Below are 17,418 nucleotides of genomic sequence, written 5' to 3' on the forward strand. Positions count from 1 at the left end.
AAGAAACGTAGTAAAAGGAAAAAAAAAACCATTATTCTCCAGGGTATAAATCCATCAGAATTATTTTAAAGTGTCCAAGAAAATTGTTTCGAGAAGTCAAATAACCTCACTGTCTTCTCGTGAGTAGTATGAAGCATCGTTGGGTATCTCATCAAATATTGAATACCAAGGTCCCTTAACTTTCTCTTGACCTCTTCAAACTATTTCCTTTTACGGATAGCACCGCAGAAAGTCCTGGAAAAACTGTAGTTTGGTTCCCTGATAAATCAAGGCCTGTGGATCTTTCCCCATCCTTCTAGAACACTCTGCTTGTTGCTGTAGCTTTGAAATCATACCAGGACCAGGCAGGGGTGCCGATCCAGACCGGATCTACACACCACAACCTGGTGAGCTCAGTCAACCTTCACCCTGTCCACCTCCATCCTAGCCAAGAAACTGTGGCAGCCAGTCTTCCAAAAAAAAACTTATCAGCTGCCCACCTTCCACTCTCTCCAGCGGCCCAACGACATGGATATTTTTCCTCCTACCTCGATTTTTCAGATCATCGACCTGTTCAGTCAAGGCCCAGATCTGTTTCTCTGGGGCTTAGATCCCCTGCCGAGGACTCAACCTTGGTCTCTGATGCTGTGGTCAGCTGCTCGACCTCTTGAACTTGCTTCCTGAACCCTTCCAACTCCTTTTCATGCTTTTGTTGCATGACCAAAATCGGCTGCCACTGAGTAAAATGGTCTTCCGTCAAGTGCTTGATCATCTCGTGGATCACCACAAGTTCTTCAGCAACGTTCTGCTGTGCAGGTACCTCTTTCTCAGCTGCTGAGGGAGCTGTGGCTGCATCTACAGTCGCAGCTGTGGGCACGCCTGATGCCTTCAGCGAGTGTCTCGTGTGTTAGGGCTTGGCTGTATGCTTTCCTTTCGTCATCCTCGCTCGTTCAAAAAAGATTTACAGTAGAACCTCGACTATCCAAACATCAACCATCCGAATCCTGGATCATCTGAACAAGATCCCAAGGCCCTGCAGGGATGGCACCAGGCAACCCAGCATTGTGTTATCAGTTAAACGGCATTATTATATGTATAGCTGGATAATTGAGAGATGTTCGATAACCGGTACTCAATCAGCTATAGGCTGACTGGCACTATGGCATTAATTGCCGGCTAATTGAGAGACACTTGGACCACTGACACTCCTGGATTGTCGCTTGTTTCTGGCCACCTGAATTCCCTGCCTGTCTTGCACAGCTAATCAAGGCTCCACTGCAATTGGATTTAAGTGGTTTCACAACTGTTTATTCAGAGAAAATTGATGTTAAAGGTAGGGTGGGGGATTAAAACTGCTAGGCTGGGGTGTAGACCTCAAGGCAGATCGACTCAGATCGCCGCCATCTTGGATCCCCTTACCTGAAAAGTTTGAAGTTCTGATGAGCTGATTCATGTTGCCCTCGATCCTCCACAAATGTCTTTTGCATTGAGTGTCAGGGTTTTGATCAATATATATGCTTCTTACCTGAATACTTTTTCTCGAGTTGAAGCACTGTTAAGTCACTATAACAGTGATTTAACAGTATAACTAAACACAGTGTGCAATGCAAGGTTTGTAGCTCAGGTTGAGGTTTAGGGTTGCTCGCTGAGCTGTAGGTTTGATATCCAGACGTTTCATTACCTGGCTAGGTAACACCATCAGAGCCAATCTCCAAGTGAAGCGAAGCTGTGTCTCCTGCTTTCTATTTATGTTTGTCCTGGATGCGCTCACCACACACTGCAGCACAGACGAACTTCGAAAAACAGAGGAGAACCACCTATACAACGTATTCAAGAAGGACGGATACGCAAAAATATACAGTCCGCAGACTCCTCGAACAAACCACGACAAGCAGACCAAACACAGCCAGAAGCCCTAACCACCTTACTGTACATCAAAGAAGTTTCGGAAATGACAGCTAGACTACTGAGACCCTTCAGAATCCTCGTAGCACACAAGCCCACCAACACACTCAAACAAAAACTAACAAACTTAAAAGACTCTGTACAACCCATGGACAAAACCAACGTCGGCTACAAAATTCCATGCAAGGACTGCCACAAACGCTACGTAGGACAAACAGGAAGAAGGTTAGCCACCAGGATACACGAACACCAGCTAGCCACAAAAAGACACGACCCTCTCTCCCTCGTAGCTCTACACACGGATGAAAAAAACCACCATTTCAGCTGGGACAACACATCTATCCTGGGACAGGCTAAGCAAAGACATGCCAGAGAATTCCTAGAGGCCTGGCACTCCAACCACAACGCCATAAACAAACACACAAATCTAGATACCATCTATCAACCCCTCAGAAAACAAACAGGAAATTACATCACCACAAACCCAGGAACCCCATCCAGGACAAACATATAAATAGAAAGCAGGAGACAACAGCTTTGCTTCACTTGGAGGTCACCACTGATGGTGTTACCTAGCCAGGTAATGAAATGTCTGGATATCAAACCTACAGCTCAGCGAGCAAACCTACACCCTACACCCTATACAGTGTGCAGTATTAGTATGGAAGTTATTCTGTGTGGGTCAGGGTTTCCTAAAATGGGGTCAGGGTCTCAGATGGAGTTGAATTGGAATATTTGGTTCATAGGCACAGAACCAACAATGGCTTTCACAGAGCTCTGCGCAGCCCATCTCCTGTGTGCAAAGTCCTCCTTACTGCTTAGTTCTTAACAGTTGGTCAGAGCAAATATTTAAGCCTTTAAATAGGATGACCGTAGAAATAAGTCTGGGAAGTTCAGGCTCACTGCCTTTATTCCTGATGAAGGGCTTTTGCCCGAAACGTCGATTTTTGCTGCTCGTTGGATGCTGCCTGAACTGCTGTGCTCTTCCAGCACCACTAATCCAGTATAAGCACTAATGTAGGTCCACTGTAATGGAGAAAGCAGGTGACCATTATATAATGTATGAAAACAGAAATTTGAAAAATTTGGGCTCACTGAGGATGCCACTGGGCTTCTGTACTTCAAGCGATTTAAGCCGAAAGTTCCTGGGGTATAAGGTATTTCTTGCTAAGGCGAGGAGGTTTGTGCAAATGCACTTGCATATCAGAGTCCAGTTGTGTACTTAACAGTGCCATTTGTGTGGAGCTGCTAATAGCTGTGTTCATTTAAGTCAGGATTAAATGCATATTATTCATGAGGTATGCATTGGATAGTTTTCATCCTCATTGGGTTAAGTGAGGTCTAAGAGAGCTGCTGGGGTTGTGATAGTTTCAAAATGATATGTCAGATGCTTGAAGCACATTGTGGCCTTTATGGATCAATAACTTCGCGATGGAAGGTGGGTTTTTTCAGTTACTATATATAATTTTAAGAATTTGGAATTTAAATTTGTGGCACACAGTTTTTTTTAATAATTTAATGTTTTTATTAGGAAAAACTGAGTCAGCCACTCCTTCCAGACAAATGATCTAATCCAGTACGTGTCAGGGAATAGGTAACTGTGAACCCCTAGACTTAATTTAAAAATTGTTTGCAGTTTGGTTTATGATAAGTAGAATAAATATTTGAAGATCATTCTCTTGCCTTCAGCTCAGAAAATGAAGGAGTTATTTGGTTTAAGAAGTCCAGATATTGAAATTTGTTATGACTCTTCAGAGGAGACCTGATGAGGGTTAGAAGCAGGCATAGTTTCATTCTTAGAAAAAGGTTGCTTCAAACAAATTAAAGCAAAAGTTGCCTCCGTGGACAAGTCTAGGTTATGCAGCTTCCAGATCAACATTGTTTGTTTGGTTAGAAATCTGCAGGTAAGTTTAAAAACTGAAGCTTTAATCTCTCGATTTGAAATACAATAGAAATGTTACTGCATAAAATGGCCATTCAGCCCATTGGGTCTGCTCTGGCTGGATAAACTCGTCGCCCGTTCTAATTCCTCTTTCTAGAACCTGGTCCATAGTCTTGCAGGTTACAGTGCTTCACTTCAGATCCAGGTTCCTTTTAGATAGTTGAAAGTTTGAGTCAACCACCAAACTGAGCAGCGAATTCCAGCAAAAGGTAAATTTTTCCTCCTGTCCCCTCATCCTTCTGCTGAAATATGCGCCCCCCCCCCCCCAGCCCCTGTAATTGATGTGTCTGCTACTGGTAGACCTGTTTCTGCTGTTCATTGTATGCTTCATTACTTTTAGGAGAAAGTGAGGACTGCAGATGCTGGAGATCAGAACTGAAAATGTGTTGCTGGAAAAGCGCAGCAGGTCAGGCAGCATCCAAGGAACAGGAGAATCGACGTTTCGGGCATGAGCCCTTCTTTTTAAAACTGCAGTTTTTAAACTTACCTGCAGATTTCTAACCAAACAATGTTGATTTGCATAACATAGACTTGTCCACTGAGGCAACTTTTTTCTTTAATTTGCTTTGAGTAACCTTTTTCTAGGAATGAAACTATGCCTGCTTCTAACCCTCATCAGGTTGTCTCTGAAGAGTCATAACAAATTTCAATATCTGGACTTAAACCAAATAACTCCTTCATTTTCTGAACTGAAGGCAAGCGAATGATCTTCAAATATTTATTCTACTTATCATAAACTAAACTGCAAGCAATTTTTAAATTTAAGTTTCGGGGTTCACAGTTACCTATTCCCTGACACGTACTGCAATAGATCACTTGTCTGCAAGAAGGGGTCATGCCTGAAATGTTGATTCTCCTCCTTGGATGCTGCCTGACCTACTGCACTTTTCCAGCAACACATTTTCAGCCCTGCTTCATTATTTTGTACACCTTAATTAAGTTTACCCCCTTGGCCTCCTGTTCTATGGAAAATGATTCAAACCTATCTAGTCTTTCCTCATCCCTGAAGAAGAGTCACTGGATCTGGGACATAAACTCTGCTTTCTCCCTATATATGCTGACAAATCTACTGAGCAATTTCTAATGATTTCTGTTTTTGTTTCCTCATGCCTATGGTTTTCTGGCAGCGTTCTTAAGTGTCCTGTGGACTCTTCCTGTAGCAATTCTGTTCCATTGAACAACCAGAACTATCAACAAGATTCCAGTTGTGGCTCAATTAATATCTTTCATAGTTTTGGAATTTATATCTTTTTCTTATATTCAATATCTTGTCCAGTGAGGGAAGGCAACCATCAGAATCATGTGGCCATGGAGTCCAGTTTCTCTACCATCTCACTTCCTCTACCCTTCATAATACTTTCCTATTTATTTTGTATTCCCCTGATTTATTTATCCTCCTCAAATGCATAACCTTGCACTTCTCCAGGTTAAATTTGTTTTTCACTTTTCTGTCCAATGAATCAAACTATTGATATCTTCCTGTAGTTGACTGGTATCCTCTTCATTATCAATCACTGAGCCAATTTTTGTTAGTTACCAACTTCCCACTCACACCTCCCAAATTCAGTCTAAATACAAACCTCAAACAGCAAGGGTACCAAAACTAAGCAGGAGTAAATTACTGCAGATGCTGGATTCTGCACTGAAAACAGAAAAGGCTGGAAATCACAGCAGGTCAGGCAGCACCCATGGAGAGAGGGCCAGCTAATGTTTCTAGTCTAGGTAACTCAAAGCTAAGTCCTGTGGATATAACTGACATCTCCTTTTCATTTGTAAAACCGTCATCAACCATTATACTTTATTTCCTGTCAGTGAGCCAAGGTTTGGATCCAACTTGTCCCACTCCCTTCTGTCTCAAGACTTGAATTTTTCTGACCAGTCTGCAATGAGTGACCTTGTCAGGTGCCTTACTGAAATCTGTATTGACAATATCCTCTGTACGACTCTCATCGATTCTCCTTATTATTTCAAAAAAAGTTCAAGTAAGTTAGTAAGATAATATTTTCCCTTAAAATGATGCAGATTAATTTGTTCCTTTCCAATTAACAGTCAGTCTTACTGCTCGATATTAATTCTAATAATTTGCCTGTTACTGAGGTCAGATGGACCAGCCTGTTTGGCCTATTTATCACATCCGTTTTTTTAAATAATGGTACATTGTTTGCAGATTTCAATCACCTGGTATTTTGAGAGGATAGGAAAATGATCCTCAGAGTATTTGTTCTTTCCTCCTGGCTTTTCTTAAAAACCACCTCGAGTACAATTATCTGGCCCTTACTGCAGCTAAAATAGTGACAGAAACCGGAGGTTCACAGGACAAACTGGGGAGAATCCATTGATTCAGACTTAAAGATTTGATATAGAAGGGTAATTCCTCTGGATTTGAATCTTTGTAAAATGATGGTTTTGGGCAGTAGGGTGAACACTTTGATTCACTGTGTTTCAAGATCATTCTATGTTTTAGCTTGTTTTTTTTGTTTTCATCTTTTGTGAAGTATGTTGTTAAAGAAACTGTGTGGTCTTTTTATGATTGTGTTAGTGATAACTAAAATTTTTAAAATGATCGATGAAACCAGATTTCATTCTGGTATTATTAGCTAGGATCATAACATTTGTAACTCAACTGTTGAACCAAGCTGATCCACAGAGCTTCAAGATGGTTATGACCAATCAGCTTGTTCACTTTCTGGAGGAGTAGATATATCACTGTAGAAAAGAATTGCAAGGGCAGGATTAATCTTTGAAGGCTCTGTAAAAGGAAATGCTGTAAGCCAATGCCTCACTGGGTTTGATGGGTTTTTTTTACTTATCATCAGAATGAGCCCTCTGGTGGGTATTTAATTTTAGCATTAAAACTTAAGCAGGTAACCATGTACATGTTTTGAGGTCCCTAAATATTGTTTTTGCACAAAAGCTTGGGTAGGTGACCATAGACTGTGCTACTTCAAATACTTCTCCGTTAAAAGAAGCAATAGGACTGATCTGACTAAATTATTTTCTGTAAAGGCGTGCTGAGAATGTATTGTACTCTGTCTGAGCTTTGCCTTGTAAATATTTTACTTTTAAGCTGTGTCTACTCTCTGACACCCAAAACCTCATTTATTTAATTGTACATTTGGGGAGTTAAAGATTTGGTCATCGAAGTCTATTTTGTTCATTTGAAAATATCTATTTCTGTTGTCTTTTCTCTCATTCTTCATATTTTTCCCTCCTACAATAATTGTTACATAATATTCATTTGAGCAACTGTTTTCCTAATTTACTATCTGAAGGACTTCTGTCTGATATCCTTTCTTGTTCTCACTCTTTCCCAGACACACAACTCCATGGGAAGTAACCATCGAGTTTAATTTTAAAATTTACAGTTCTGACTATTAAGAATGCATTGGGTAGTGTTCAGTTCACAACCTGAAATATGTAGGGTTTTTCTTTCTTCCAGATTTGATAACATTCCAAACAGGCATAATATTTTTAACTAACTACCAATCAGAAAATCATCTTTATGTTCATGGTTATTTATTTTGTGATCAAAATGCTTTTTCCACAGTGAAAACGTGAAATGTCCACAGCAATATCAGTATCTTTAATATATTGTGGATAAATGAAACTAGTTTGTTCTGCACCACTCAAAAAGGAGTATTTGGCTGCACTGCTTTATATTCCAGTAAAGTCTCCAAGGTTGCTGTTGTGCAGCTGTACTGCAGTATGTGCCAGATATACTCATGTATTGGTCGATCTCATATATCAGAAGATCCCTTATTTTTGTTCAAAACATCTTTTGTATTTTCCATATATCTTGTATATAAGTCTATCCTACTATATCTTATTATAAACCTCTTACCAAGGAAACTGCATGTTCCCATTACCCACTTAAGAGAAATTGCATGCATTCATTCATTCATTCATAACTGGTAAACTCATCGCTCTTTGTTTATTATACTGCGTCTGTATTTATTCTTTCATTCATTCAAAACTCTACTTACTGCACTTGGTTTACTACAGCACATTTTGATTGATTTCATTCATTCATTCGTTCAGACCGATACTAAGTTCTATTGATTTATTGCACTTTGTTCACTATACATCCAAAAGTTAATATCATTAAAAAGTTAATCATTTTAATTGTGCAATTATATCTGAAAACAAGTGAGATATATTAGCGACATACCAGTATATCTTTAATTCTTTGACAAATTTGTCAATGTTGTTCAGGTTCATAACATACTTGAGAAGAGCTTCTGCGTGAAAGGCCGAATCTCCTCCTCAGATGTTGCCTGACGTGCTGGGAAAGCACAGCCACACACTCTTTTTTGACTCAAATTTAAGTCCAAATTCAGGAGCAGGACTCCATGCTGCAGACATAGCACAACAACAAGGAGGGGAACATTTCCTGGGCACTTTTTCTTTTGTTCCAGGAGCCAGTCACACTCCTTAGATAAATCATTCAAACTTGGTTTGTGATCAAAGACAGGCGGTGGAGTGGGAATGGGAACCCATGAGATGTTTCTTGAGTCCAGCTCCCTGTAATTGTTCAGCGGTTACAAGATCCTTGAGAGCTGTTGGGATGGGGGAGGAGTTGATGGAATATACAGGAGCTGAATCATTTGACCCATATTTAGTTTATTAAATTCAATTGATTTATTGTGTAACCTGTGGCATATAGTACGTTGATTCAGTAATAATCCAAATAAACTGTACATTTTAGTTTTCAATTATCCTGTATCTAACCAATGGTGCATATATATCTCAATTTAAATAGTTACCACAAAATATTCTCCAAAATGGTAACACTAACTCCCCTTGTGTCAGTATGTTGTATTCAAACATGACATTGATTCTTGAAAATTGCAGCTCTCAAGATGCAAAGTATGTTGCTATTAATAATTGCATCAAATTGGTCAAATAGATTTCTGGATTTTGTACTTAAGAAATTATATTCATATGTAGAAATACTCACACAGTTTCTGAAGATGTTATACATAGGTAGTTTTATATTTCTGCATATTTTATGGAAAAATTATGTAATACACTGTACACTCCCATTTTAGGTCATTGTAAAAATCCATGTGTAATTCATGGAAGTCAAGATTTCTTTACATTTTTTTTAGCTCAACTTAAATTAATGCTTCATATTTGCAAGAGGAATGTATCGATATATCATCTGGATTTTTTTTTGGTCTAAATATGCCTGCACTGGAAGCAGTGTGACTTGGAACCAAAATGATTTATGACACAGAAAAAGGCCATTCAGCTCTCTTCATGCTAACATACCTCAAAACACTTTCCCTCCCCCCAATTGCCCAAGAGCCCTGCAAGTTTATTTTCTTCAAGTGCCCATAAATTTTGAAATAATTGTTTATGCTTCTGCCATCTTTTGTGGGCACCAGAGCTCCGCCGGCCTATTGATTATCCTCTTGGATTCTGCCATTGTCATTCTCACACTTCACAGTTCTTTCAAGTTTTGTGTAATTTGCAAATTTTGAAATTGTGCCTTGTAAAATTGAGTCATGCTTGATAAACATGCTCATCAAGAACAGCTGCGGTATTTATTCTGACCCCCTCTGGAATCCTGCTGTATACTTCAATCCAACACACACACAAAAAAAATCACCATTGCTCTCTTTCCTATCACTTGCCAAATTTGAATCCATGTTCCCACTGTGTCTCTTTTATGCAATGGGCTTTAACTTTGCTGGTAAGCCTGTTAAGTGGCAGTTTATCAAACACATCTTGGAGTTTCATATAGACAAGATCAACCCTAATATCATTGATAACCTTCTCTGTTAGCTTAACAGGGATCTGCTTAGTGCTCTTGCTCACCTGCCATTTTCTCATCCACATCCTCTCCTCCATCTCAAGTGTGAGCATGAGATTATTTATGTCATCTTTGGTGTTTGGATTTGGGGCACAAAGAGTCCTGTCAGTAGTGATTGATGTTTCTCTTTACTAATTTCCTGTGCAGAAGTGGGTGGGGGAGGTCAAGCAGTAGTTTGTGTTGTATAACTCTCCAAATATAGATTTTACAGTCCTTTTGGGAATTCCATAGTCCCAAGCAGCACCCAAACTGAAAGGCAGTACAAGTTTTTGTACAGACATAGAAAATAACTGTTGTCTTTTTGAATTGCTGGTCTGGTTATAAACTTGTAAACAGAAGATGGTTGATGTCCACTGTAACTTGTGAATGGATGATTTTATTCGTATCTGTAGCTGATCGTACATTATTTCAATAAAATAGCTGTTTAGAATTAATAGTAAAATGTTTAAAATTGAACTGAAGATATTTGGTGCATGAAATATTATTTTGTAATATGGAGCAAGTGACTCAAAGATACCAGTTGATGTAGAAAATGAAAATTAATAAAAAGCTGGACTCATTTCATCTAATTGCCTCAAATTTAGCACATACAAACAGATGTTTATACTCCCCAGGAGTCTCCAATCACTTGACGTACTTCATCCCTTGTAACCAACATACTGTATACTTCTACTTCTCTCCTGTGTACTTTTCCATTTTCCACTTTGCAATTGTGCTATTTATCTCACCTGCCTTATTTTGTGACTTCCATGTTCTGAACAGAGAGATTTCTGCTTAATTATGACTTCGATTTGTTAATGCTTATTTTACGTGTGGCCCCCAGTTTTAAACTGATGAAGATATTAGACTAAAACAAAATTTTTTACCCAGTGTTTTTTCAGAAAAAAACTTCAAATTTGATGCATCATTCTAGTTAATTTTGAGCATCAATTAGGAGAATTAAATTGCAACAGTGTTGACCCAGACATGTACTGTTGAAATTTCCTGGAAATGTGTGACTTATTATTTTAAAAGTAATATGTTATTCTTAGCAACATTATAGAAACTAAATATGAGTAACAGTTGAAGACTTTGGTGGAGAAGACCAACAGTGCATCTTTGGAACATGATGTGATTTATCTATATTGGTTGTTTAGGTATAGTTTCATTTGCTACAATTCTGGGAGTATGTGTTTGAATTTATTTTACTTTTAGACTTTTAAGGCTCATTTTTTTTCCAATGTCTTTGTTCAATGAAATAGTGAGAAAGAACAAGAAACTAAAGGAGAGGACCGTTTGATGGAAGAAAAGAAAAAGAAAAAGCAAGAAGAGAAGAAAAAGAAGGAAGCTGCTCAAAAAAAGGTACTGCATTTGACATTGGTCATCTCTGCTCATACTTGGTAGAAAATCTATTTTGAACCCATTCTTTTTCTCTTCTGTTTTTTTTTTCAGGCTGCTGAACATAAAACCAAAGGTTAGCTATTATTTACTCCTAATTCTTCATAGAGGTAAACTTCTTTCTGATCACATTATGGGGAAATGACTCAATCATGAAGTATAAGATTATCTCAGTTACTTTCTGTGAGTAGGAGATAAATATATAATATTTGTGTTTTGGTCAAAAGAACTTGCCCAGTTAAAAATTTTTTTTATTAATGAACAGTATAATAAAGGGTTATGTAAAATATTGTTCATCGTTAATTCTGTTTTGGGGTCTGATCTATTGTATGAAATAGTAAACATTAGTTCAGGACACTTTGTTAATTAACAAACCATGCAATTCATAACTGATCTTGGAGAAGTCACCGTACAGAAACAGATATGTGAATCGTTTTAAGTATAGCCTTGCTGTAAATCTACAATAGTGAGTAGAGTGGGTTCTTTCTCGATTTATATTTTATTTGAGATATGTCTCTTGATTAAACTTAAAATAGAAGCGATAAGTATTGAATTAGCCCGGAGCAGTTTTTTTTAAGAGGAATAAGACTGTGCTATTTTCTGGATTTGTAGAATGGAAGAAGCAAACATTGCCCTTAGTACAGTGATATGCTTTTCTTGTCAGCTGTGGGGGTTTGAGAGTTTACGTGTTACTAAGAATTATATCTGCAATAAATGCCATTGGTTGCGAATCCTATCAGATCGAATGGATCATTTGGAGTGACAGTTACAGGTAGTGAGAAATTTACAAGAGCAAGGGGGTATGATGGTAGTTATAGGCACATAGATGGGTTAACTCCAGGAAAGGTAAATGAGGTAGGCAGGTTGTGCAGGAGTCTTCTGTGGCTATCCCCATTTCAAACAAATACACTGTTTTGGAAAATGTAGGGGGTGATGGATTCTCAGGGGAACGTAGCACAAACAGCTGGTATGCTGGTATTGAGTATTGGGACTGGTATCAAGACTGGCTGTAATGCAGTGAGGGGTATGTTGGAGTCCAAGACATCAATTATGTTAGGGGACTCTCTAGTCAGAGGTACAGACAGATGTTTCCGTGACCAGCAACGAAAAATTAATGGTGTTGCTTCCCTGGTGCCAGGATCAAGGACTTCTCAGAGGGTGCAGAATGTTCTCAAGGGGGAGAGGGGCAAGCAGGAGGTCATTGTCCACATTGGAACCAACGACATAGGAAGGGAAAAGGTTGAGATTCTGAAGGGAGAAAGCACAGAGTTAGGCAGGAATTTAAAAAGGAGGTCCTCGAGAGTAGTAATATCTGGATTACTCCTGCTATGAGCTAGTGAGGGCAGGAATAGAAGGATAGGGCAGATGAATACTTGGCTGAGGAGATGGTCTATGGGAGAAGGATTGACATTTCTGGATCATTGGAATCTCTTTTGGGGTAGAAGTGGCCTGTACAAGAAGGACGGATTGCACCTAAATTGGAAGGGGACTAATATACTGACAGGGAAATTTGCTAGAGCTACTCAGGAGGATTTAAACTAGAAAGGTGGGGTGTGTGGAAGAGGACCCAGGAGAAAAGATCAATCTGATACTGGTACTGTTAAGAACAGAAGCTAGTCAAATAGTCAGGGCAAGCAGGGACAAAGCAGAGAATAAGGTCGGACTGATAAATTAAACTGCATTTATTTCAACGCAAGGGGCCTAACAGGGAAGGCAATTGAACTCAGGGCATGGTTAGGAACATGGGACTGGGATATCATAGCAATTACAGAAACATGGCTTAGGGATGGAGAGGGCTGGCAGCTTAATGTTCCAGGGTACAAATGCTACAGGAAGGATAGAAAGGGTGGGAAGAGAGGAGGAGGTGGTGGAATCTTTGATAAGGGAAAGCATTACAGCTGTACTGACAGAGGATATTCCCAGAAATACATCCAGGGAGGTTATTTGGGTGGAACTGAGAAAAAAAGAAAGGGATGATCACCTTATTGGGATTGTATTATAGACCCACCAATAGTCAGAGGGGAATTGAGAAAAAAAACTTGTAAGGAGATCTTAGTTATCTGTAAGAATAATAGGGTGGTTATGGTAGGGAATTTTAACTCTCCAAATGTAGACTGGGACTGCCATAGTGTTAACAGTTTAGATGGAGAGGAATTTAAGTGTGTGCAAGAACATTTTCTGATTCAGTATGTCGATGTACCTACTAGAGAAGGTACAAAACCTGACCTACTCTTGGGAAATAAGACAAGGCAAGTGACTGAGGTGTCAGTGGCGGAGTGCTTTGGGGCCAGCAACTATAATTCTATTAGTTTTAAAATAGCGATGGAAAAGGATAGACCAGAAGAGTTAAAGTTCTAAATTGGAGGAAAGCTAATTTTGGCGGTATTAGGCAAGAACTTCCCAAAGCTGATTGGGGGCAGATGTTCACAGGTAAAGGGACGGCTGAAAAATGGGAAGCCTTCAGAAATGAGATAACGAGAGTCCAGAGACAGTATATTCCTGTTAGGGTGAAAGGCAAGGCTGATAGGTATAGGGAATGCTAGGTGACTAAAGAAATTGAGGGGTTGGTTAAGAAAAAGAAGGAAGCATATATCAGGTATAGACAGGATAGATTGAGTGGATCCTTAGATATAAAGGCAGTAGGAGTATACTTGAGAGAGAAATCAGGAGGGCAAAAAGGGGACATGAGGTAGCTTTGGCAAATAGAGTTAAGGAGAATCTAAAGTATTTTTACAAATACATTTAAGAACAAAAGGATAATTAGGGAGAGAATAGGCCCCCTCAAAGATCAACAAAGCAGCCTTTGTGTGGAGCCGCAGGAGATGGGGAGATACTAAACGAGTAATTTTTATCAATGTTTTCTGTGAAGAAGGACATTGAAGATAAAGAATGTAGGGAAATAGATGGTGACATCTTGAAAATTGTCCATATTGCAGAGGGGGAGGTGCTGGATGTTTTGAAATACATAAAGGTGGATAAATCCCCAGGACCTGATCAGGTGTACGTGAGAACGTGGGAAGCTAGAGAAGTGATTGCTGGGCCCCTTGCTGAGATATTTGTATCATTGATAAGTCACAGCTGAGGTGCTTGAATACTGGAGGTTGGCTACTGTGGTGCCACTGCTTAAGAAGGGTGGTAAGGACAAGCCAGGGAACTATAGACCGGTGAGCCTGACGTTTGGTGGGCAAGTTGTTGGAGGGAATCCTGAGGGATAGGATGTACATGTATTTGGAAAGGCAAGGACTGATGAGGGATAGTTAACATGTCTTTGTGCGTGGGAAATCATGTCTCACAAACTTGATTGAGTTTTTTGAAGAAGTAACAGAGGATTGATAAGGTCAGAGTGGTAGATGTGTTCTATATGGACTTCAGTAAGGCAGTCACAAGGTTCTTCGTGGGAGACTGGTTGGCAAGGTTAGATCTCATGGAATACAGGGAGAACTAGCTATATGGATACAGAACTGGCTCAAAGGTGGAAGACAGAGGGTGGTGGTGGAGGGTTGTTTTTCAGACTGGAGGCCTGTGACCAGTGGAGTGCCACAAGAATCATGTTGGGTCCACTCCTTTTTTGTCATTTATATAAATGATTTTGATGTGACCACAGGAGGTATAGTTAGAAAATTCATAGATGACAGCAAAATTAAAGATGTATTGGACAGCGAAGAAGGTTACCTCCGATTACAATGGAATCTTGATCAGGTGGACCAATGGGCTGAGAGGCAGATGGAATTTACTTTAAATGTGTGGGGTGCTGCATTTTGGGAAAGCAAATCTTAGCAGGACTTGTACACCTTAATGGTAAGGTCCTAGGGAGTGTTGCTGAACAAAGACCTTGGAGTACAGGTTCATAGCTCCTTGAAAGTAGCGTTGCAGGTAGATAGGATAGTGAAGAATATGTTTGGTATGCTTTCCTTTATTAGTCAGAATACTGAGCACAGAAGTTGGGAGATCATGGTACAGCTGTACAGTACATTGATTAGGCCACTTTTGGAATATTGCATGCAGTTCTGGTCTCCTTCCTATTGGAAGGATGTTTGTAAACTTGAAAGGGTTCAGAAAAGATTTACAAGGATGTTGTCAAGTTTGGAGGATTTGAGCTATAGGGAGAGGCTAGGGCTGTTTTCCCCGGAGTGTCGGAGGCTGAGGGGTGACCTTATAGAGGTTTATAAAATTGAGGGGCATGCATATGATAAATAGACAAAGTCTTTTCCATGGGGTGGGGGAGTCCAGAACTCGAGGGCACAGGTTTAGGGTGAGAAGGAAAAGATATGAGAGATCTAAAGGGAAACATTTTCATGCAGAGGGTGGTACGTGTTTGGAATGAGCTGTCAGAAGGCGTGGTGGAGACTAGGACAATTGCAACATTTAAGAGGCATCTGGATGGGTATATGAATAGGAAGGGTTTGGAGGGATATGGGCTGGGTGCTGGCAAGTGGGCCTAGATTAAGTTGGGATATCTGGTCGCCATGGACGGGTTGGACTGAAGCATCTGTTACTGTGCTGTACATGTCAATGACTCTTTGACTCTGACTTGGTGTGGTATCAGCCTGTTTACTATTGAACTATTTCCCTTGAAGTTTAAGTTTAATGAGCAAAGGTACATGACCCCACTTGTAACGTGCATTGTTGACTTAGGTTGAGAGCTCACATTAGCTATGAAATGGCCAGATTGAAAATCGTCGATTTAATTTCAGGGCTGTTGTGGCATCCGTTTGCATTTGGTTTTTTTTAGTATTTTGTGCTTAAAGAAGATTTTGCGGAATTGTGATGCAGTGATGTTAACACGCATGGGTTCAGTCCTGTACTGGCTGAGGTTACCATGAAGAATCCTCATTCTTGTGTGTCGTGACTCTCTGATTAAACCACCACCAGTCGTTTCTTATAAGAGAGCAGCCTTATGATCGCTTGCGACTATGGTGACTTTACTAACTTTGTGCTTCAAATGAAATTTGCCATCAGAAGTTTTGGTATCCTGATAGCACTGGCGTCACTATGTTTATATGGTTGCTTACAAGAACAAGTAATAAGTGTCCTTTGCATGAAAGTTTACAGACTGTGGAAACAGCATATGCTGATTTTATAAATATTGTCTGTCAGTATTTTGCCTTTTTGACAGCATATGTATAAATTTGCAGTTTACGTAGATTTAACATGTAGAAATATTTCGTGACTTTTTTTGAAAATGTGTTTTTTTTTGGTCTTTTCAGATTTGTACGAAATAAATGTTGTAGTTGACATATGTATGACCTATTTGTTGACCTTCAGATCCTTCCTAAAATGTCTTGTAGTCGAGAAATGTTACAAAGTATATATTAAAAAAAATTGGAGAGGGTCTTGATGAAAAAAAATCAGGTTTTTGTGAACTTAATGCAATGAATGTGAATGTTGGAAATGGGATACTATTGTATTCTATACCCAATTATATCAGTAGTTAAACTGGGCGCAGTACAACTTGTTGCAAACTAGAGTTGATCCGTTAATGTGCCTTAGTCTTTGCCTCAAAACCTTTCCATTTGCTTTCTTTTGTTGAGTTATGAATGAGACTTCACAAGATGTGTTTTCAAAGCATTGATTTTTCATAATACTACCCTGCTTATCTAATTTGTAAGCTAAAAGTACACTGTAGTGCTCCTTTTGATAAATACTACAGTGGTTCAGTCTGAAAGGCAATGTTGAATATTTGTGCTATTGACCGCAATAAAGACTTTTATGTAGAAAGTACTGACTTGCATAAAAATAAAATACTACAGATGTTGGAAATCTAAAATATAAAGGGAAAATGCTAGAGAAACGCAGCATCTGTGGAGGGAGAATAAATTAACAGTTTCAGTCCAATATGACTCTTCAGTTCACAACAGTTCTGAAGAAGTCATGTCAGACTTGAATCGTTTACTTTGTTTCTCACTTGCTGTTTTTAGATTAACTGCCCTTGCTTATGGATATGTTGTTGTTAATGCTATTTAACATGGGTTACAGAAAGAAATCATTCAGGCACCTTTCAGAAAAGTTCTGCTCATGCTAGAAGTCTGCAACTTAAAGAGAAGTACACATTGTTTAGGTGATATCTTTGTGAGAGAAATAGTTAACTTTTCAGATCAATCTTTTAGCAAAACTCAAATATTGCAATAGTAACAGTTTTTAAGCAAGTTCAGAGACCGAAAAGGGACAGTGAAGGGAGGAATGTCCTCGCAATGTAGGAAGTAGACATGACGAAAAAACAAAAGAAAAATCTGGTACAAGAGTGGTTTTGGTTCTGGTTTTCACTTATCTTTGACTAAATGGCTGTCTGTGTTTGTTTTTAATATATATTCACTAGATATTTGTTCAGATTTTAAAACTTAATATAGTTTGTCCTTATGGAATTTAGTTTGAGCAACATTTAGCAGATTCTGTAATTTTA

General features: G+C 39.2%; 1 protein-coding gene across 9 annotated transcripts in view; it reads left to right on the plus strand.

Annotated features, from left to right (window-relative positions):
• Window positions 1-17,418, plus strand: part of tnrc6c1 (trinucleotide repeat containing adaptor 6C1) — a 716,497-nt gene that overhangs the window by 546,706 nt on the left and 152,373 nt on the right. For all 9 annotated transcript variants that reach the window (XM_072558458.1, XM_072558456.1, XM_072558461.1 and 6 more), the window contains 2 exons: window positions 10,883-10,982; window positions 11,073-11,094. In XM_072558458.1, coding sequence (XP_072414559.1) covers window positions 10,883-10,982; window positions 11,073-11,094 — 122 coding nt within the window. The remainder of the gene's footprint in view (window positions 1-10,882; window positions 10,983-11,072; window positions 11,095-17,418) is intronic.

The sequence above is a fragment of the Chiloscyllium punctatum genome, chromosome 39 (genome assembly GCF_047496795.1).
Source record: "Chiloscyllium punctatum isolate Juve2018m chromosome 39, sChiPun1.3, whole genome shotgun sequence".
Taxonomy (NCBI): Eukaryota; Metazoa; Chordata; class Chondrichthyes; order Orectolobiformes; family Hemiscylliidae; genus Chiloscyllium; species Chiloscyllium punctatum.